At 33.9% G+C, this 24,578-nt stretch overlaps 1 protein-coding gene across 1 annotated transcript in view; it reads right to left on the bottom strand.

The window, feature by feature from the left end:
- Nucleotides 1-24,578, bottom strand: part of CHDC2 (calponin homology domain containing 2) — a gene marked incomplete at its 5' end in the record, with an annotated part of 166,118 nt that overhangs the window by 37,684 nt on the left and 103,856 nt on the right. The window contains 4 exon segments of the mRNA XM_008581149.1: nucleotides 13,361-13,476; nucleotides 16,810-16,944; nucleotides 20,737-20,853; nucleotides 21,145-21,242. Of these exon segments, the coding sequence (XP_008579371.1) occupies nucleotides 13,361-13,476; nucleotides 16,810-16,944; nucleotides 20,737-20,853; nucleotides 21,145-21,242 (466 nt within the window).

Here is a 24,578-nt window from a genome sequence, read left to right as displayed (position 1 = left end):
GCTGTAATAAACAGAGTTCCGGCTTTGACCGCTCTCCTGGCTCGGTGTTCTTTCTTTGTCCCCGGGGCCGAAGCGCAGAGGGGATCGGACCTGCGACACTCATCATCCTGCTCAGCCCCATAAGAGGTTGCCGCCGGCTGGTCCGGGGTCTCTTCCAGCCCGGCTTTGTCGGTCTCCGGCAGTGGGAGAACCGACAAGGCAGACGATCTACAAGGAAATATGTCTTATAAAACACTATAAACCAACTAGAATTAACAGCCACCTACAGAACATGTCATCCAATGACAGCAGAATATACATTCTTCTTACAAACATTTTGCAGTATAGGCCGTATGCTAGGCAATCGAATAAACCTTAATAAATTTTAAATGACTAAAAATAATACAAAGTATGTTCTCTGACTAAGATGGAATTAAAGTAGAAATCAATAACAAAAAAAACTTTGAGGATGCTGGCCGGTTAGCTGAGTTAGTTAGAGCACAACCTTATAACCCCAAGATCAAGGGTTTGGTTCCCTCTACTAGCCAGTCGCCAAAAAAAAAAAAAAATTTTTTTTTGGTAACTCACAGATATGAGAAAATTTTAAAATATACTCCTAAGAAACTGGTGCGTTAAGAAGAAATCAAAAGAAAAATTATAAAAAATTAATTTAAGATTAATGAAATAAATAAAAATAAAAATAAAACACACAAAAACATATGAGATGGAGCTAAAGCAATGTTTACAGAGAAATATAGACAAAAATGCCTATATGAAAAAAGAAGATCGCAAAATAATAATCTAAACTTCTACCTTAAAGCTAGACAAAGTAGAAAAGCCTAAACCCAAAGCAAACAGAAGAGAGTAAGAGCAACAAGAACAAAAAGAATGTTAGTGCAGAAATGAAATAGAGAATAGAAAAACAACAAAGAACACCAAGATAACCAGAAGTTTCTTTGAAAAGATCAGTAAAATGACAAGTTTATACTTAGACTGATGAAGAATACAAGAGAGAATAATCAAATTAACAAAAATGAGTTATTAAAGAAAAACCATAACTACCTTCTAGAAACTTAAAAAAAAAAAAAGATTATAAGGGAATACCATGAAAACCTCTGTCAGCAAATTAGATAATTTAGAATAAATGCACAAATTCCTAGAATGAAACAAACTACCAAAACTGATTTAAGAAAAAAACAAAAAAATAAAAAGATGGAATGAGCAATAAAATAAACTTCCCCCAAAATAGAGCTAAAACCCAGATGGCTTTGCTTGCAAGTTCTACCAAATGTTGAAAGAATATTAATCCTTCACAAGCTCTTCCAAAAAATAGAATAGAAAGGTACATTTTCCAATTCAATTTCTAAGTCTAGTATTAATTATATAAAAACAGACAAAGACATCATAAAAAAGGAATTACACTATTAAATTTTATTATTATAAATGCAAAATACTCAACAAAATACTAATGAACTGAACCTTATTATACATTTTTTAAAAAAGAAGAAAGAAAGCATTACAGAGCATAAAATATTGGTGTTCTGAAAAAAAAAAGAATTTGAGTACCACCAATCTGGTAGACAGGCATGGAAGTCAGAAACCTTGCCAGCTAATCGTGTCTCTGTTAAATCTAGACTAGATTGCTTTATTTGTTGAGAGCAGTGCTCCATTTTGATTTAAAAAATGATCAAATCTCGTCATTGTGCTGCATATAATTTTGCAGAATGTATGTTGAGATCTTTATTTTATTTGAAAGTATGTTTAATATGATATTGTTAATAATATCCAATTCTAAATGTTTTTGTAAGTATAATATTAAAAACTAGGTCACTTGATATACTGGCTATAACTTTATAAAGGTCTGTATATGAATTAATTGGCATTAAATTTCTTTGCTTACTTATACTGTCACATTATTTTAAAATTTCGAACATTATGCATGCTTCCCATAAAATATTGATTTTACAAATTTTGGGACTGGTTTTAAATTTTTGAGTTTATTTGCTCATTGCCTAAGTTGTGGTATTAAATAGCATGACCATACTAGAAAAGATGGAGACCAAATTTCTCAATTGACAGTCTTGCCCCCTACCAAACCACACACTCCTCACAAGAAGCAACTATTTTAATTCAATCTGAGATAAATCATAAAGACATATTAAAGTATTATCATTTTTTGAGAAACATATATCTGTAATATTCTCCCAGTTCTGGGAACACTTATATGTTCTTTCAGCTTTAAGAGTAGAATGTAGGACTACATATGTTTGAGCCTGTTTTTCTCAGAAGAACTGCAGTCATTTGGTTTATTTAAGGGCATATTTTAATCATGGGTTAACAGCAAATATTCTGACATTTTGTCTTTCTAATACACCAATGTCACATTTTTCTAAAATTATAATAAATAAATTTCTCCCTCACATGGTCATGGGAACCATATGTTCACCAACAACTGTTTCAACAAAATAAGTTTTGCTTTATCAACAATGATTGATATTATTGATAAGAAACTACTAAAGGCCTGGACATGCAGTGATTAAAAGAACTGGAAATTATCAAATACTAAAATAATAGTATGCATATAATAATATATACAACTTTCAGTCTCAATATTTAAGTACTGTTGTGAGGATCTGATTTCTAAAGCTGAAGGAAACAGCATTCATAGTTTAATCATTATGTGAAGTATCATCTTCCATCTTCTCCCTCGACACCTAAATCTCTAGGATGTTGTTTTTCTACTGTGTCCTTAAATACCACTTAAGAGTTTTATTGCCTTTGCACCTCAGATCTATGTTGTTGTTATTGTTGTTACAATATGTACACATTGAATTTGTACACACTGAATGTGCAGCATTAATAATATTGCCCTATGTAAAATTTCATTTTATGCTTGAATCAATATTTCAGTTTTGGAAATGAATAGATGGAATAAAATTGGAAGTAAAAAGTCTATTATTTATAAATTTTTAAAAATAGAAAAAACCAGAATCTCAACAAACAGAAATCTTACAGACAAAATTTATAAATTTCAAGTGATCATTTCAAGGAAATTGATTTACTTTCATTATTTGTTCTATTTTATCTGATGAGGCTCATAAGCTCATAGGAATGTAAACACATGTTATTCCTCCTCAAAATGGTTCATGTTAAAGGGATGAGGAAAATCACATATTTTTCTTAACAGTAGAGGTAGCTAATTGCAATGAATTTACACCAAAACAGTAACTTACCTGAAATCCCCAGCAGTATGGAAGGGGTTATTCACATTCACAGTGACTTCCTCCCATTGATAACATGGGCTTTTGCATTTTATAGTTTCCTAAAGTTAAAAAAAATTCATACTATGTGATAAAAATGAATTATCCTGAATTATAAGATATAAACTTAAATCACAAAGTATCCATTTAAATATTACACTGAACATAATTTACATAATTCCCCTTTTCCTACAAATATTATACTGATGAAATCTAGGTGGAAAAGGATAAAAATATATTTTATCTCAACACTGATCTAGTACATGCTAATAACTAAAGTATTTGTCAAAACAGTTTCCCAAATTGATTTTATTAAAATTTGTTTTGTTAATGGCTGAACATGATTTTGGATTTGCAAACTAATCAAGCATGTAAATACATAATACACATGACAGAAGAAGAGGTGGGGTGTGTGTGTGTGCTTTTATTCATGAATATCTGTGTGTATGAATGTACATGAGTATGGGACACCTGTGTTTATAATGTGATGGCTATGCTGACATATTTGTGTTGTACTAAAAACACAGATAAAAAATAAAATCATTAAATTATCCAATAACTCAACAGAAGAAAAGTTTCTAGGAATTCTTGTTTTATACTGATAGTGTTCTTGCCTTTTTTTTCAGTTTCTCCATTTTATCTAATCTACTTCCTGCTGACTTAAGACCATGAGTGGGCAGATGGGGAAGTAAACAGACCTGCAAGAGTTTCGGGTGTCAGCTTTTCTGTTCCAGAACCATGTTAATGACAGGCTAAAACCAGCCATGTATCTCAGCGACGTGTGGAAAAGCAATGTCTTCTTTCAGGAAATTTGTGTGAAAAGGTAGGGAAGTATAAGTGTTCACTCTTCAGGAGAAAATCAGAATATCACAACACACGTGTCAGTGAAAAACGCCCACTTTCCTGTTCCAGGTGTCATTGTCTGATAAGCCAGTCTGTCCATGCGAGCATCTTGATGTTCTGCTTACCCAACTGGCCTCCACTCAACTGTCCTGGAGTCATTCTCTCTACCTCCAACTCCTGCCCTGTACACCTAAAATTCTTTATACTGTAATCTGGCATTAACAAATTTGCTTGTTCTTTACCTTATATCCGTAGTAGAAAATAATATTTAGATAAGATAATGGCTATAAAAAGTCAATCATAACAATGTCACAAACATTTCATAGAAATTGACAAATTCTTTTCCCCTATCCTTTGACATATGAACTCTTAGAACTTTGTTGGGAACATTTTCACCTTTAAATGTCAGCATTAGCATTAACTTTACAGTGGATTTGCTCTACATGATACTCAAGATAAATGGATGAATGTTCCTGTCACAGAGAAGTCTGTTTTTGCTGCAGAATCCATCAACTCTTAGTCCAAACCAAAATATAGACACAGGGCCAGGACTGCTTTAACCTAAATCACAAGTCTCCATGAGAGAAGGATGATCTTAAGAAATAAGAGCTGCCTAGAGATAAAACATGGAAGAACAAACAGCCATGCTTGTGACAATCTATGGCCTGAAAAGAGAAGCAAAATGTACAAAATAGGTAAAATTTACTTACAATGGCTTTAAAGTTGAGGACTTCACCTTTAAGAGCAAAACTCATGGTAGTTCCTCCTATTGCATTCTTAGATTTTGAAATTAATAGCAGTGAAGCTTCAGAAGAATGGAGGAAACGATTGGTGAATTTCACAGTGATACTAATTTGGTTTCTATTTAATAAAAGATAAAATAGAAAGGATTTTATTGAAAAAGACAACTAGCAAGCATCTGTTCAGTGCAGACCCTGTGCCTAGTGCCTACACCCTGCAATGTACTCACTGCTACAATACAATTAAAGACTGTTGCAGTTCTCAAGCCTACAGTCTAGTTATTGTTATTAGTTAAGACATCTTTATCGAGTCTGCAAAATCTGAAGTTAATTCCGGAATGTACACATGATATACCAAATATTGGATTTTCTACCAGTGAGCCACTGGAAACCATATATGTATTTTTTGTGTGATATTCATGCTACATTTTTTGCTACTGTTTAGGCAAATTCTTAGTCATGTCACATTTTTTTTGGCCACATGGAGAAAAAAAATAAGAAAAACTAAGAATTAAAAAAAAAATACCCAAGTCCATGGTTGAAAATATAAGTTAGAAGTCAAATACAAGTAATGATAGATAAACAGCATGCTTTTTATTTGAAAGAAATCCTTAATTAAAAGAATAAAGGAAACATGTCCATTTCTCAAAATCTTCAACTCTGTAGTACAAAACATGGTATAATGGTAAGTAAGGCATCTATGGACTTGGAGGATATTCCACTCACCAGTTTACAGGGGAATGACTACACCATAGCACCCTGGCAACCTTGCATGACTCAGTGTAGGCCACATATGCATGACTTAACTGCAGCTGATGCAAGTTGTGGCAAAAAGCCCCATGATCCTCCCACAACATAACACGAAGACTGGTAAAGAGCTGCTACAAGACCATTTCTCACTTGCCTTCTATCTTCTCTGAGAGGTTGTCACCAGACAATCTCTCATTGCCTCCTGGATCCTGATGAAGTATAAGGCTTGCCACCTCATATCCTTCAGGGTAGAGTTACAGGCTATGAAACTGCTTAGTGGCAGCATGAATTGGCTGCTTAGTAACAGGGTATCCTACCACCCATGATGCAGTCATTTCATCCCGTTTATTTTGATGTTTCCCTGCACAAGAGGCATATGAATCTAGCACCTTTGACTATACTTGCTTTCACTGTTTATGTAAGAACTTTGAATCAAAAATGGGCTCACTACTTCATTACTGATTGAATCTTTCAGTCTTGCCTCACCTTGCCACAGCTGTGGATGATACAACTTGGGGAAATTTTACCTTTACTTTTACTCTGGCTTTTAGCATAGTTAGCTTTATGTGAAGGGTCTTCAAAATGTTCATGGAAAGATTCATATTATCTTTTACTTCCATTTTCCACAAACTTTTCGAAGTACCTTGATACATCACATAACAGTGTTTTTGTTGCTGTTTTTTTTTTTTTTTTTTTTTTTTTTTTTTTTTTTTTTTTTTTTTTTTTTTTTTTTTTTTTTTTTTCGTACAAACTAACACCTATTATCTTCTCTTAGGATATACATATTTGAGAATGGGGATGCGACTAGATTTCCTTGGTGTCCAACCTTGGTCTAACTTCCCCAGAACTTTGTGCAGTTGCTGTTGAATGAGTGATACTAGGTAGCAGCAAATAAAGTGAATGAGGGGCTTTCAATATCAATAGAAATGTTCTCAAAATTGTTTGTAGGGAAAATTACAGCTCACATATAATAAGAGCAGGGATGATTTTTATTCAGATATGTATCCTCATCAAGTTCCATATTTTTATGCAAAAAACCATTATAAAAAGCACCTGGGTTTAAATTTAATTGAAAACAAAGAATATTTGACCTTGAGGTCTTTTTCAGTATATATAGGCTCAAACTTTGTGTTAGGAGATCTGTGAGTAATTTAGTATTTTTAGAATTTATCATTAGATAAAACCATTAATTAATTAATTCATTTATTCAATTGATATTTACAGATAATTTATTATGTGCCAGGCATGTTTTAGGTTTTGGGGATACAGTAATTAGAAAAGAAAAACACACTATTCCTAATCTCCTGTTATCTTACATTCTATAGGACATGGCTGACATTACACCCTCACAAAATACATGTGAAAATTACAAAATCATGTAAGTGCTATGAAGTGATATGAGATCATATAAAGGGAAGTGTGATATAGTCTGAAGGGTCAGAAGATATAAGACGTTAGGTGGGACATGCAGGATGAGAATGAGTTAGGTACATTGAGCAGGGAGAGAAAGAAGCCATCGAAGGCCTCTTGTATAGAGAATTATAATGTGTTTGAAGGACTAATCAAAGGGAAGTAGTGCTGAAGCTTAGAGTGCAATGAAGTTACTGATGCAAGCTACAATCAAGAGCAAGCTATGAAACCAAAGAAAGTCATAAAAGTGAAAGTACACTTTGGACCATGTTGAAATATTCAGTCCATATCCTAATGTTTATGGAAAGCTATTGAGGTATTTTAAGCATAAATGTGACATGTTCAAATTTGTTTTAAGAAAGATAGTTTTCATTCTAATATAGAGGGCAGAGTGCAGACAAGCCTTTCAGGAATCTATTGAGGAAGTCTGGCATAAAGATAATGTTACATTAAATTAGGGTGGAAGAGGTGGGGAAGAGGAGAAGATATCAATTTTAAGATACAATTGGTAAAATTAGTAGGACTTAGTAATGGATTGGGTCTCCATGAAAGATGATGAAAAAGGAAGTGTTCAAAAATGACTGTAATCTACATAGCATGCACATAGTGAATAATTTCATGGACCTATACTGAATTCCTGTGAATCACATTGCATAATAGAGTATCCATTTTATGAAGTAAATGTCTGGTTTCAGGACCAGAAATATTTGGGCTTCTCTTACATATAGGTAATCCTTGGTTAAATTTTATTGTCATATTGAAACAGTAAATGACCAGGATTCCTTTCTGAATTTGTTAGAATCTTTAGAACCAAATGTGTGTTCTACTTCAGCTAAGTGTTCTAGGTCTCTAGTCATGTGTATTGTAATTATAGTCTTAATCTTAATTTTCGCACCTTTCATTTTCTTTTTGTTCTAATTGTCTCTTACTTATTAAAAAAAATCTCCTTGATATTACACGTACCTTTGTAAGCTACTTCAAGTTGGCTTTTGGAATAGAGAATAAATATATAACACATCAGTGTCAGTGCACATATGGCTCAATGAGAAGATGAGGAAAAGAAGAAAGACAATGGTTTTCTAAAATTATGCTTTCACTTTTATGACACTGTGTGGTTATAGCTAAATTTAGTCATAAAATAAGATACAGAGATAAATATTTGTTTATATGCTAATGCAGCTGTTTAGTCTTTTTCAGATAAATGATATATCTGGGAATTTAAATCCATAGCTGGCAGAAAGAGCCATTATTAATTGCGATGTAGACAGAATCTAAGATAGGATGTGGTATACATAAATAGACAATTTATGTTTGCATAATATCTGATAATGATAAAGCTACACATTTTTTTGTTTAAGAAAATAAAATATTTTCTGAGTCCTATTGGTAAAAGCAAAAAAGCTATGAAATTATTTAGTCTAGCTTAAGAGATACTTACAGAGCCACCTAATATCAGTAGTCAAGTCTATAAAATAAAATGCATCCAGATAAGTGCATAAATGATTTCCATATATATTCAGAATTAAGCACTATCTCTTCTGGTAAACCTTCCTTGGTATCCCCAGGAGCACTCAGGTGCTTCTTTCCCATTTTTCTCTAGTTTTATATACACATCACAAATGAAACATTTAATAAATTACAGCCTCATTATGTACTTGCTTGTCTAGCATTCTGCTAGATTGTAAACACTTATGAGTAGTGTTGATATATTTTCATCTGTTACTTATCAGAACTTTGAATTGGGTGAGGGTACTTATTAAGTGCTTCCTATAAGTTCTAGTTATAGTACTATATGTTTCGCCTACATAATTATATTTATTACTAACAACACCGTGGGTAAATATTCTGATCCATGTTTTCCAAATAAGGAAAATGAGGCTGGATCATAGAGCTTGTACACGGTAGGATTAAAACGCAAATATTTAAATGTTAAATGACGTAGGAGAATTTCTAAACTACAATGGCATCTGAAAACCAGATTCATCATCTTTATTCCTAGGAGGAATCTCATGGAAATTATAATAAAGGGATTTTAAAAAGGCAGCTAATTAGAGGAAGCTATCATCACGTAGAGGGCAGGATGGGGTTCAGACAACTCCACTTTCCCCAATGCCATTATAGGATGCCAGACAATTAGGCATATAAGCAGAATGTTTTTTCATAAAGTGAAGGCTACAACTTGACAAACTTATGCACATACAGAATCATAATTTACTTTTCTATTGCCTTATTATGCATGAATGGATAACCAAGGATCACAAAACATTAGAGTAAATCCTTCAACATAAAACACTGAGACCAAGGAAAACAAAGCAACTGACCTCACAGAACACAGAGATAATTTGGGTAACAGATGAAAACTTAAAAGCCAGAGACATTTATAAAACTGCTGTATCCCAATTTAAGAACAGGATGCTATGAAATATGGGTACTTGAATACAAGGAAGTGCTCTTTCTCTCTTTCTCTGTGTGTGTGTGTGTGTGTGTGTGTGTGTGTAAATATCTTAAAAGAAACAATTGGAAAATAAGTCTTATTACAAAGAGAGAAAAAAGCAATAAAATGAAAAATACTAGTGATAGAATAGGCCTATAGAGGATCAAACTAACAGATTTACTATTCAACAACTAAAGGTTGGAAAACAACAGCACCAAAAATGGAGAGAATATTATCAAAGAAATGATTTAAGGGAATTTTCCAGAGCTTATGAAAAACAACTTCACAATTAAAGGACTCACTGGTTACCCAGTACAGTGAATAAAATAGACCCCCTTGATACATTTTGGACAATACTAGATCACGATGGAAGATCCTAAAAACATCAAGAGGTGGGGAAAAACAGATTGATAGTAGATTTTCTCATAACACATACTAAATACTACAAGGCAGTAGAGCAATTTTCTTCAGAGTTATGAGGATTAATATTTTCACCTTAAAATAATATATCAACTAAAATATAAATCAAGTGTAGGGGCAGTATAAAAAGATACTTAGAAATGAAAAACCTTGGAAAATTTACCCTCCCATGCTTTTCGTAGAAGCTTTCATAAGGATTTTCTTCAGTAAACAAGTGAATAAACTAAGAAAAAGAAAGATATTAGTTTCCATGTAAAGAGAAATAAAGAATATTCAAGATTGACATCTCTTCAGTAGTTCTGCAATCAGTCCAAATAAGAGGAAAAGGAATGCATTTCACTAGAATTTACCAATTTTCCCAGCTTAAAAAGGAGTCAAAAGATACTGTGAATATTGATAGTCTAAGAAATTTGGATAAAATACATTTTTACTCCAGGAAAAGTAATAAATAGGATATAAGACTGGTGATGGATGTTTGAGGGGAGGTTGACATATCTAAGGGTGTAGGTGAGCTAAATCATCATATATTATATCTAAATGTCAATAGATTATTTCTGAAGTTGATATAACAAAAATAGTGGCAAAGATATATGGATTATTTAGATTTATAGAAGTAACCATTAGATTAACTAAAATTAATTGTAATTAAATGTGTTCAAAGTAAGTGGCTCAGGGACGGGATCTCTGGATATAGGGGCTTGCTTTTCATTTTAAACTCCCATGCATTAAGATATTAATGCATGTGTGAATTAAATTTTGAGAAAACATTAAAAATTAAGGGAAAAATGAGAAGATATATGTGCATGTACGAGATGATCAAAATATGAATATGTATATGAATTATTATTGTGTGAACACATATATGTATATGTGTTTAATTAATACTCACTTGAAAAGTATTAAAAACTTCAAGAAGTCAATATTTTAAAATTTGTCTATATTTCTACAGACCATAAATAATGCAATAGTGAATAAAGAGGAAAAAAACGTATTGCTTAGAAATTAATGGCAGGTAGTCTGTTAGGTTCATCCAAGTGATATATTTTCACAAGCTATCTCCTGCAGAAGCAAAAGTAGTACAATTTTACATAGTGTGAATGTTTGCATTCCCCCAAAATTCATATGTTGAAACTCTAACCCTCAAGGCGATGGCATTATGAGGTGGGGCCTTTTGAGGTAATTAAGTCATGAGGGCAAAGCCCTCCTGAATGAAATTAATGCCCTCATAAAAGGAGCCCCAGAGAGCTGCATCACCCCTTCCACCATGTGAGAACAGAGCAAGAAGGTGTCATCTATGAACCAGGAAGTGGGCCCTCACCAGACCATTAATCTGCTGTGCCTTGATCTTGGACTTTCCAGCCTTCAGAACTATGAGAAATAAATTTGTTTTTTATAAATGACCCAGTTTTTGGTACTCAGCTATAGCAGCACAAAACTAGGACAGTAGATGTCTGTTATTTTGTAAGCTACCCAATTTATGATATTTTGTTATAGCAACCCAAACAGACTAAGACACATTTACATGCCATAGATCTTTAGCATTGCTTACAAATAGTCAAAGTTACATTGCATTGAATGCAAAGGGCGTTATTGAATGTGACACACACACACACACACACACACACACGTCCAGGTGACAGTTTAATAAGAGTGCCAGCTCTGGATTTATATTGCCTGCGTTTGAATCTCTACTTCACCAGTATACTAATGTTTAATATACATTAATATATTTATTATGTAAATGCATAATTATACATATATTATAATAAACACCTATGTGTGCATATAAAAAGACTGGGAGGAAATGAACTAACAAATTGTGTTTGTCTGATGTGATTCTACGTATTTTTGTTTTCCTCTTCATACTTTTCTGTAACTCAAATTTTCACCAATGTACAGGTTTACATTTGTGATAAAAATAATAAATGTTTATTTCATTAACAGGAAAACAGGTCTTAAGCTAAAATATCAGAAGTTTTGTGTGATTATTAAGGAGAATTTCCACATGAGAGATTTGACATACTGGAACAAACTGTTAGGTCTATGAGTGAAAGAAGGAGGGAGGGAAATTTAATCCTTTTCACTGGCGTCATTCTACCTGAAAGATGGAGAATAGCTCTCAAGTTTTCAACAAGAGAAAAGGTTCTGTGGAAATGTCCAAACGAACTTGTATTACCACAGTTATGTTCCCTAACAGACTGGGTGAGGTCTTTTTACAATGTGTTTTATTCTGGGATTTGATTTACAGTAAAGAAGTGGATGAGCAGAGAATTATTTTCCCTCAGATTTAACTTAGTCTGGATATAGTCACAATCATAAATATTCAGATTTTATAAATCATATATATTCCTTTAGCATGGAGCAGTAACTGAAGAAAACTAACACAGGCTAATGACACAAAACGAGGGCCCCATTGAAACTGGGCTCCAGAATATTTTAGATACTATTTAAAATGGCCCCCATTTTCTACTATTTTTGTGTTTGATATACTAGTGCAGAAATAAAGGCTACAGTTTGAAAAGTTACTCGGGTTAATATAAAGCTAAAAACCGAAAAGATAATCAGTAGTTATAATCTGTCACTTTAGACTGGGTAAACATAATTGAATGAAAAAGTAACAACTAAAATTCCAGACTTGTTAAAGTTTGTTAGTGGCTATCAAATTAGTCATCTCCTGTGGTACTGACATGGATGTTCTCAGGTTGTCCTTGTATTATTTAATACTAGTCTTTGCTGTCATTAGCATCTGCTGGCATATCAAACATGATTTGTTGATCTGGGAAAACTCATGCTCAGATTTAATTTTTCAAGACTGTTCTCTAAGGATTTCTTTTATATTTCATTTTTGAGAGTGTGATAGTAGAAACATTAAAGTATCATGAGAACACAATTAGATAAAAAGGAGACTTTATAAAATATTACCACACTTTGAGAGTATATATGCATGCATATATTTTATATCTCTATCTATTCATCTATACTGGGCTTCTTTGAGACAGGATTATGAACCTTTTGCTTTTTTTGTTCTTCATACTTTCATATTTTTTAAATTTTCAATAATGAGCACAGATTTTTATAATCAGAAACAACTATCATAGCATAATATATATTACATAATTATATATGTATACTCATGAGTATACATACATAAAATTAATTATATACTTAATTAAATGTAAATATAAAATTTTAGCATGCATTGGTTTCACTTTCCTACAGGGAACAGAACTGTAGTACATAAACAAACAGCTTATTGTCTCATCTCTATGGCCCATATGCATGCAAAATAAATTAAAATTAAATAAAGCCATAAAAATCAGCTGTTTTATGTTTTTAGAATTGTTCTAGCAAAGTAGGTGGGGAATCCCAGAAACATGAATATTTTATCTATGACTATGTCTGAGTATGAGCTTTTCACCATATATCTATAAGTTAAAAAATCCAAGTCAATTTTTTATAATTATAATACCTATTAAATCTCTAAGGTTGATGTTCAATAAAGTAAAATTTTAAAAAATAGTTACTTTGGAGAAATTGTCACAACACTCCCTGTCTGGGAAAGGGAGAAGTCAGCGGCATCTCTTCCAACAATTGTAGCGTTATACACTAAGTTTTTCAAGCTTGAATTTTTCAGTAGAATCTATGAAGTAGAAGAGGATATAAATAAAATCATGAATTTAAAAAATGTATAGCTACATCATTTATTATTTTAATCAAAGATAATTATACATTTTAAATATGAAAATATGTATTCTTAATGTACACTGACGGGAGAGAACGTTAGACTTTTTAATTAAAGTTAGTAAATTATATATACACACAAATACACACACATATATATGGAAAGAGAGAGAGTTTAGCTGAAGTGGGCAGAGAGAAGGAAATGACGGGTGCACAGATTTGAAGACAAAAATTAGCAACTTGGATTTTCTTTTTATTGCAAAGGGAAACCACTGAAGCATTTTTAACAGACAACTAACATAATACAGTTTACAAAAAGGATACTCTGCTCAGTGGAGAAAGTATTATAAGGAGTGTATATTTAAATACATAGCTCCAGGCTGGAAAGGATGGTGGTCTGGTTTCTAGAAGCAGTAGTTTAGAAAATGTGTTCCTTCATTACAAGAGAGAATATTTCTTGAAAGATGTGAGTCAGAAGGTGTGTATATAGAATATAATGGGGATTCAATAAAATATATTAGGAAGACCAAGATTTTCTCCTTGGCCAAACTCTAGTTAGGCTCCTCTGAACTCATTTTCAACTAGACCCCATCTTTGGTCATGTTCTCAAGAGCCCAGTTTCAGGAAGAATCCTGCTAAGTCATTTTATCCCGAATCCCTCACCTTTGACATTTGATTACTCTCGATATCTGACCAAATTCCTCATTCCCCCCCATCCCCCCAGGTGATGTCTGACCACTCTGGCCTGCCTTCAGAATGAACCTTGTTAGGTTAGTTTAGCTAGAACACCCCCTTACCCCTAAAATTTCCTCTTAGATTAGAAATTTTCCATTCTCTGACCTCCCACTCTGCTCCTTGGCTATAAATTCCTACTTTTCCTTATTGTATTTGGAGTTGAGCTCAATTTCTCTCCTTGATTGCAAAAACGCATTGCAGTAGTCTACATATCCATCATAATAGTCCTGAATAAAGTCTGCCTTATCATTTTAAAAAAGGCCATAAATAATTTTCTCATTAACAAGACACAAGGGTATCACGGAAAATACTAACTCAGAGGAAAGAGGACTTGGGAAAACAGATGATTGGCTAAATAAGAATGAAGAAAAGGTGACTGCAATTAAGTCCAGGAACTATAGTCACCGATATTTGAAGAGTGAAAAAGCAGCAGTATGTGTGGTTATTGTGACTCATAAGGGATATAGTGAAGATTTGGTGAAAGATTAAATTAACCACTTTCCGAGTTCAGTGAGAACTTCTGTAACTACTAGACTAAGTGTATTGTTGCTGAAGAGTGTGTGCCTTCAGTTTCTTGAAGGATTTGAGGGCCCCATGTTGCTCATCTACCGAGAGTTATAATGTGGGTAAGACCACTCTAATGTATATATGTAGGCATATATGTATTTACATATGTATGTATGTATTTCAAATATTTGTTAACATAGTGATTTTAAGTCCCAGAAAGCTAATTTCCATTGTTTTAGAAGGAAGTGTTGAAAATCATAGTAGACTCATTGTGAACTGTTACTGATTTTTAGTTCTGGAACTTCCATAACCAGCCCTGCGAACTTAAGGAAGCCACTCATTCTCATTATGTCATATCCTATACATGACACAAAAGCATTGGGCTCATCTGTGGCCAGACTATTCTACCCAACTCTAGAATTTCATGCAGGGGTGATGAGGATTAGATAGGGAGAAGGAACAGCTGTTCAAGAGAAGGAAAGAAAATTTTGGAGTCTACATTCCCCTTTTACAATGACAGCCATCCTTTAACTGTTGTGTTTCTGTGTAAATTTTGTATTAAAAAAATATTTTGATTTCTTTTAAATGTCTTAGAAAATCACTGTTTTTTTACTGATCGCTAATTTTTTTTTCTTTGATTCCAGCATTCTATGTTTTTATTACTGACCCATAGCTATGGAAATACTTTTTCAATTCTACTAGAATTTTTCAATTCTGGAGGGTTGCTAGGGTTGGTAAGAATGACATTCTATATCTTAGGCACTGCCATTCATGGTGTTGAATCATAGGGCAAACGATGACAAAGATTTGCAGTTAGCAATTAACAAATCACTGATTTTCTTAAATGAAAGTTAAAATCAATGCTTGTTCTAATTTAAGTTTCCTATTGTATTTATATTTAATTTGTAGTTTTCCTTCAAAAACTCATCTTACATTTATGAAAATAATAGATAAGTATAACTGCATCACTTCATCTATAATCTTAAGGCATGAACATTAATTTCAGTAAAGAGACAAAATAGGGAAAGAAATCATGTTTCCATTTAAATGTGCTTTAATTTAGTTTTTAACATCATAATTACAATTTATGTTTAAACATTGGCTAGTGTTAATATTAACTACTTTTTTAAAGTGGTAAAAATTGGATGGTGTAAAGAAATACAATCAAACATGTGGACAGAATTAGAGAACTGATAGTAATAGTTAACTATAATAAATCACTGTTTAACCTAATTCAGAGTCCTCCTATCTCCTGCAGAGTCTTCTCCAATACAATTATAGCTCAAGTCTAATTAGAACCCCAAACCCTTGAAAATCATTGCAGTTAGGAAATTATCACAGTAAGTAGTGTTGAAAAAATTTTTCAGGGTTTTATATCATTTTTTATGACAAAAAAGGAAGAAGATAATATTAAATAAAAGGGATTGTAGCTTAATATTTATTAACAAAAAATTAGAAGGAAAGGCTTTCCTTTTCTTTCCCTAAGTTGTGGCCTCTAGACTTTGAGACAAGAACCTGAGTTTTTCCCAATTTTTAATTAAATCTTTACCAACCATCACTCACACACAACATCATGGAGCCTACACAGTTATTTTCTCAAAGAGGTTACAATGACAGATCAAAGATCACCAAGATATAGCTTTTGGAGACCAAGTACAGATAAGTTTTGCAACAAACGTATAAAATCATTCCCCTCCCCAATTAAACATAAGGAGGGATACATAAAACAGCCTGAGGAAAAGGAATAAACATGAATCTTACCAAAGTAGTAAATTAACTTTTACATGGAATAATACTATTTTGTATAAAATGGGAATAAAGAAGGAGGAGTCATCATTTCGTTGCAGGTGGTGATTATTATCAAGGAAAAATTATTCCTTTCACTCCTCTAGAACTTTGGCTTAGAAGGAGCAACATTTGATAAGGCTTATTCAATTTTAATAAAATCATATCATGTAGATACTTGCTGCTCATTTTGGGGTGAGAAATATCTAAAACCTCTCTCAAGTGTTTAACTCCATGCATATGTTGGCCCCAAAGATAGCCTTACCTGTCTCAGCACAGTGTCATGTAGAGTACAATGAAAGGGCACCACCTTCTTGGGGAGGTATGTAGGGAGCCTTTCATACATGTAGACACATAGCATAAGCATCAAGATTGGATTTGCATCACAGATATCAGTAGCCTAGTTTCAAAGAAGAGAAATCTAAATTAGAGGATATATGGATAAAATATATAAAAAGAGAAAAAGCATAGTACACCAATTATTGAACTACTTTAAACATTTTTAAATGTTTGTGATTGACAATGACACTCAAAGGAAGGTAGATCAAACAGAATATTGATCTGAATCAGAAAAGCTTGACCTAAGTGTTAAAAAATGGATTATAAAAATTCTAAGTAGAACACTGACTTTACAGCCTCAAAAACTCCGTAAAAATTAGAGTTGGAGTTCTGGTCAAGATGGTGGAATAGACAGTTGCCAGCATCACTCTCTCCCACAAAACAACCAATTTACAACTATTAAAAAGCGACAACAGCCAAGCTGAGGCCACTAGAGCTCAGGAGTAGAGGAGAGACCTAGGAGTGCATGAAGACAGTAGAAACCATGATGAAAGAAAGAAGGAACCACTCTGACCATTTTGAGTCCCAGCCACTTCAAGGATGGTGAGTGCACAGAGCAGGAGCTGGCAAAAGCTGCATCTGTTCCCTTCAGAGGAAGTTACTTGGAGGCAGCAGGGAAGAAAAGGGCCTTGGTGGCTCCCAGGATAGCAAGACTACTAACAGAGTTCTTGTGGACCCACATATGATCTACAAGCCACAACAAGTGAAAAAAAGGAGCCACTCAGAGTCCCATGAGTCATTGCAAGGGACCGGCGCAGGGCCTGCCCCATGGGAAGTGTTTGGAGTGCAGGTGATGCGGGAGGTGGGCCCACATTGAGAACACTGGGGCATAGCAGGGACAGCTGATCTGCTCTCCAATTAGCGTAGGTCCATTCAGTGGAGACTGGTCAGGAATATAGAACTTCAGGGGGTGCAGTTTGCTGAAAAGACTCAGGCCCAGACCAGAGTTTTTACACAAGCCAGGTATACTAGATCTCATGAGAGATGGAAGTACCTATAATGTCAACCATTAAAACCCCAGCTGCACAAAAAGCCTTCCCCAGAGAATCAGCAGCAAAACAACAATTTAGCTCCAGCACAGAGCTCAAGTGCTGGTCCCCACAGGAAGTCCCCCCATTTTATTAGTAACCAAAGGACAACAAATTAGTTCCAGTGCAGAGTTTAAATGGTAGGAACAGTCAATAATCCAACACAGAACTGAAAGAAAAAACAAAATACACACAGACCAGAGACAAAGTTTGGTATTATCTAGGAAAGGTCTCAGAACACCAAAGAACATCTATAAAACCTAGAAGGACCAGAAATCCCCTGGGCTACCAAGCCATAGAGGGGGGAGGGCTGGGGGCCTCAGCCATGTCCCCAATGCCCTCAATCAGCCTGGTGATGACCACTGAACTGCCACAGGAAACAGCTGGGCTCTCCTGAGCTGGGACAATGGGGGGGGCATCAGAACTCAGCCACACCTCCATGACACCCACAACCAAACCAGCCATGAACACTGAGCCACTGCAGGAAGTGCACCAGGCTCTCCCGAACCAGGGTGGTGGGGGGCCTCAGGCCTCTGCCACAACCCCCCATGCCTGCAACCTTCCCAGCAATGACCATGCTGGAAGCCCCCTGGTCTCCCTTGCAGGAATGAGGGGGGTGCCACAGGCCTCAACTGCACCCCTCCTCCTTCCTCCTTCTCTATTGGAGGCACTAGCCAGAGCAATCAGGCAAGAGAAAGAAATAAAGGGCATTTAGATTAGAAACAATAAAGTCAAACTGTCCCTTTTTGCAGATGACATGATCCTATATATATATAGAAAAACTTAAGGACTTTACCAGAAAACTCTCAGAGCTGACTAACAATTTCAGTAACATTGTAGGATACAAAATCAACACCCCCAAATCAGTAAATGGCATTTTATACACCAATAACAAACCAGCAGTAAAAGAAATTTAAAAAGCAAGCTGATTTACAACAGTCATCAACAAAATAAAATACTTGGGAGTCAATTTATCCAAGGAAGTGAAATATCTCTACAATGAGAACTACAATACACAACTGAAAGAAATTAAAGAGGACACAAAAAGATGGAAAGACATATCATGCTCTTGGATTGGAAGAACTAATATGATGAAATGTTTATTCTACCCAAACAATCTATAGATTCAATGCAATCCCCATCAAAATACCAATGACATTCTTCACAGAAAGAGAAAAAACAATCCTAACATTCATATGGAACAACAAAAGACCCTGAATAGCCAAAGAAATCCTGAGCAAAAAAATGAATAAAGCCAGATGCATAACACTACCTGATATATTATATTGCAAAGCTATTGTAACCAAAATAGCATGGTACTAGCATAAAAATGGATACTCAGATCAATGGAACAGAAAAGAAAACTCTGTAATCAACCCATATACTTACAGTCAAATGATCTTTGACAAAGACAACAAGAACATACATTGGGGAAAAGACAGCCTCTTCAATAAATGGTGCTGAGAAAATTGGACATCCATAAGCAGAAGAATGAAACTGGACCTGTACCTCTCACCAAATACCAAAATCAACTCAAAATGGGTTAAAGACTTAAATATAAGACCCCAAACCATAAAACCACTAAAATAAAATGTAGGGAAATCCCCACAGGAAGTAGAACTGGGCAAAGACTTCATGAATAAGTTCTCAAAAGCACAAGCAACAAAAGAAAAAGTCAGTAAATGGGATTATATAAAACTAAAAAGCTCCTGTGCAGCAAAGGAAACAATCAACAGAGTGAAAAGACAACCTACAGAGTGGGAGAAAATATTTGCAAACTATACATCTGATAAGGATTAATATCCAGAGTATATAAGGAACTAAAACAACTATATAGTAAAACAAACAAACAAACAAACAAACAAACAAACCCCCCAAAAATAAATAACCCAATTAAATGGCAAAGGTGAGGAATAAACATTTTTCAAAGGAAGACATACAAATGGCCCATAGATACATGAAAAAAATGCTCAACATCACTCAGCATCAGGGAAATGGAAATCAATACCACACTGAGATAACATCTCCCCCCAGTTAGACTGGCCATTATTAAAAAGACTGAGAATAACAAATGCTGGTGAGGATGTGGGGGAAAGTGAACTCTTCTACATTGTTGGTGGGACTGTAAATTGGTGAAGCCATTATGGAAAATGGTAAGGAGCTTCCTCAAACAACTACAGATAGAACTGCTATACAATCCAGCATTCCAGTGGTGGGTATATATTCAAAGGATTGAAAATCATCATGTTGAATGGACATCTGCAACTCCCATGTTCATCACAGCTCTATTTACAATTGCCAGACTATGGAACCAGCCTAAATGTTTATCGACAGACAACTGGATAAGGAAAATGTGGTATATATTCAATGGAATACTACTCAGCCATAAAAAGGAATGAAATTCTGCCATTTCCAGCAACATGAATGAGCCTGGAGAAAATTATGTTAAGTGAAATAAGCCAGATACAGAAAGAGAAATACCACATGTCCTCACTCGTAAGTGGGTGCCAGGAAGGAAGGAAATAAAGAAGGAAGGAAAGAAAGAAAAAAAGAAAGAAAATAAGAAAGACCACAATAATACCTTGAACTTTCAAAATGAGAGAACAATCCTAAGGATACTATGGATGGGTCAGGGGAGGAAAGGGGGTTGAGGAGTGATAAGTAGGATAAGGGGCATAAAGAAAAATTATGATTTGCAATAATGAATATGCCAATAAAAATAAATATATAAATAAAATTTATAAACAAATCAATGTTATAAAGGATTAAACTAACAAAAGAAACTCATAAAATGTTTATAGAATTTGTGATGTAATGGCACCCACCTGTATGCCCATGTTGAAACCAATTTCACGAAGACTATTTACAATAATCAGGGAATTGTGGAGATACTGTTCAGGACTTTTTGGTTGTGTGTACATATTTACAAAATGAGACTCTATCTGGAAAAGACAACAATCAAACCTTTTGGTAATGGAATAAAAATTTCTCCTTTTTAAGTGTTCTCTGTTATTCAGCAAAAAATCATTTAGATATTAACATTTGTCATTAATTGATTATTGCAATAAAAATGCGAGAATAAGCAAAAAGGCATTGCTAGCCATTCAGTTTCAGGTGTCTGACTTAAAATTAAGACATTTAAAGAGATCATTTTTCAGAAAATGTACGTCAAATTTTAATCACTAAGTTATTTCAAATGATAGAAGATCATTGTGCATAAAAATGACTCTTACCAAAAACGGGCAATAAGCTCCCAACTGTGTTGCAAAAACAAGGCCATCTAATAGGTCTTTGTCAAAATTTACTATCCATCTCTCACAGGGAATAGCACCTGTTTCATAAAAGAGGCAAAGTAAATATAACAATAGTATTGCTTTGTTTAAAGGTATCTTATGGAAATTTGCACAATAGGTAAGAAAATTTTGTCTCTGCTTGAAAAATAAAAAAGCATATTATTTCACAAAATAAAAACTAATTTTAAACCTCAGGAGTTTAACACTATGAAAGATGTCTGCATGGCTTTATAAGCCACTGCAAGCTATCTCCTTTATTTCTATGTGAACCACTTTGAAAACTACACTACCATGTAGTAAAGGAAGACAAATCCAATATTTGAACATTGCTCATTCTGTTGAGTATCTTGAGGCTCAAATGTCTGATCGATGATCATCAACATGTGTAAGGAGTCTCAAAAGGCATGTGGTTACTGGTAATGTAGAGTTTTAGTGCCGGTTTCCGTATTTGTTGCAGAAATTCCTCCACATAGTCACTATATGGAAGGGGTTGAAGATTTATGGCTTAAAGAAACCAAAATAGACATATAAAAGAAAATATAAGATGGAGAAGTAATAAAAATAATCCTCATTTACAGAAATAGTACTATGCTGAGACTGGAACAAAAAGTAAAAGTATCTGAATATTAAGTGAATACCTGAAATATTGGCCCATATTGGGTGAAGGTCGATTTAACCAGTGGAAATAATTGCTGTTAATATGACATTCCCTTTCTTAAAAAGTTTCCAAAAGGGTCTAGCTTCTTTATTGTTTGAGACAATGTATTTCTTGCCTATAAACAAGGGATCTTCATAAATCCCCTCAAATCCCTTGATTCCCATTTTTTTGTGAAGAGGAAACTGACAGAAGATGTCTATGACATGTATGTCACTTCACACACCAGGATTACTTGAAGGAGTTTAACATCTTGTTAAGGAAAGATCACACCCATAACAAGAAAACAACCAATGAAATATCCCCCAACTAGAAATCAATGGATAGATAACCACATAGCAAAAACTGCAATCCAGTGCTACATTTTGATCTTCCCCCTTCTTTTGTCAACAGCGAAAATTCTGGCTCTTATCATCTACAATATATTTAATTATTTGTTCAACTAGTCTACATATAATGTGCTTTCATAATTGCAAATCCATGTCCCTGTGAGAAACTAGAATAAGGTGTGTGTGTACAGTTTTTTTTTCATCTTTAGTTTTATAATACGCAATCATAACATTCTTTTAATTAATAAGTTGGCTCTTTTCTTCCCCATTACCACCATTGAGGCTGTCAAACATCTGTAATCCAGAGAAACTCATTTGTCACAGCCTACGTTCTATCCTGGATTACTTCCATATCTTGGCTGATTTTTTTTTTTTTTAATTACATACACTAACATGCACTCTTTGTGGAGTAATACTTAGAGGGATTTAAAGGATACATTTTCATATATCCACCACCACATATCCATACAGAAACGTTTCATCACTCCCCGAATTCTGATGTGCTGTACCTCTGTAGTCATCTGTCCTTATCTACCCTCATCTGTCAGCCTCTGGCAAGTAATGGCGTGTTTTTCATCCCTATAATTTCACCTCTCCCGGAATGCCATAAAAATGAAATCATACAATATTAACATGTAGTCTTTTGGGTCTGCTTTTTTTTCTCTTAGTAAAATGCATTTAAAATGAAACCATGCTATTGTGTGAATCAATAGTTGTTTTTTTTTTCCTTCTTACTGTTAAGTTGTATTGTATGGACATACCACGGATTGTATACCCATTCACTGACTGAAGGTCATTTGGTTTGTGGTCATCAATTTTAATTTCTCTTGGGTAGGAAAGAGATGACTGGACCATATAGTAATTGTATTCAGCAAATTTCATATGCTTATTTCCCATCTCTCTCTCTCTCTCTCTCTCTCTCTCTTTTTTTAGTTAAGTGTCTGTTCAGAACTTTTGATTGTTTTTCAAATTGGGTTGTTTATTTTCTTATTGAGTTTTGAGAGTTCTTCATGTTTTCTGCATACAACAAATTTTGGGGATATGTGATTCAAAACTATTTTCTCCCAGTCAGTAGCTTGCCTTTTCATTCTCTGAACAGTGTCTTTCACAAAGCAAAATTTTAATATGGCAGTCTAATTATTTTTATTTTTTTTAATTTTTATTTTATGGATCATGCCCTAGTCTTATATCTAAGAACTCTTTAACTCAAGGTTTTACTAATGTTATTCTATGTTTTCTTCTAGAAGTTTTGTGTTTTTTTATTTTACCTTTAACTCTGTGATCCACTTTGAAATGATTTTAGTTTGATGTGTAAGTGCGTGGTATAGATCAAAGTTCATTATTTGCATATGTTCCTCCAATTGTTCAAGTACTATTTGTTGAAAATATTATTCTTCCTTGATTGAATTGTTTTTGCACTTTTGTAAAAGAAAAATTTGTTGATTGTGTTTATATGGATCTATTCCTTCTCTATTCCTTTCATCTATCTATATATCTGTCCTTCTGCCAATACCACACAGTCTTAATTATTGTAGTTTCAAAGATTCTTCTACTTCATAATTGTTTTGGCTGTTGTATTGTAGTAACAATGCCTTTATACATGTATGTACATTTTGAAGTCAACTTATTAATAACTACAAAAACAATGTGTTGGGATTTTCATTAGGATTTCATTGAATCTATAGATTAATTTTTGATATCTTAATATTTAGTCTTCCAACAACATGTGCATGATATATTTTTTATATATTTAGTTTTCTTTGATCTTTTTCATCAATGTTTTTTCATTTATAGCACATACAAGGGTACTTCAAAAAGTCTGTGGAAAAATAGAATTGAAAGACAATACAAATCTTTCCATGACTTTTTGAAGTACTGTCGTATAACCTGAACATATTTTGTTAGGTTTATACTTAAGTATTTCATTCTCTTTTGCTATGGTAAATGGTCTATTTTTATTTCAAATTCTGTTTTCTGCCAGTATATAAAAGTAGAAATTATTTTTGTGCTCTGATCATACATCCTGTGACCTTGATAAATTTATATACTAGTTTTTGGACGTTTTTGTAGATTCCCAAAGGATTTTCTACTTGACAGTCATATGAAATTACAGCCCCATTTTCAGAAGTGGAGGTGGCTTGTTATTCTTTTTTAAGTTCATTCTTTCTTTTTTCTTTCTTTTTTCCTTCCTTTTTTCTTTCCTTCTTTTTCTTTCTTTCCAACTTCAGTGAATTTTTAGCAGGGCCCTAAGGGTGACATTATGTGTTGTCTTTCCCACAGATTAACACATTTGTTTTATAGGGTATATAGGAGTCTGGGCAAATTGCTTGCCCTTATTCCATGTCTTCACTAAGGCGGACATGTTCTCCAGACTTACTTCAGTCATTTCT

This window comes from Galeopterus variegatus, unplaced genomic scaffold (assembly GCF_000696425.1).
Source record: "Galeopterus variegatus unplaced genomic scaffold, G_variegatus-3.0.2 Scaffold2281, whole genome shotgun sequence".
Lineage (NCBI taxonomy): Eukaryota > Metazoa > Chordata > Mammalia > Dermoptera > Cynocephalidae > Galeopterus > Galeopterus variegatus.
This window is presented reverse-complemented; position numbering and strand designations above follow the sequence as displayed.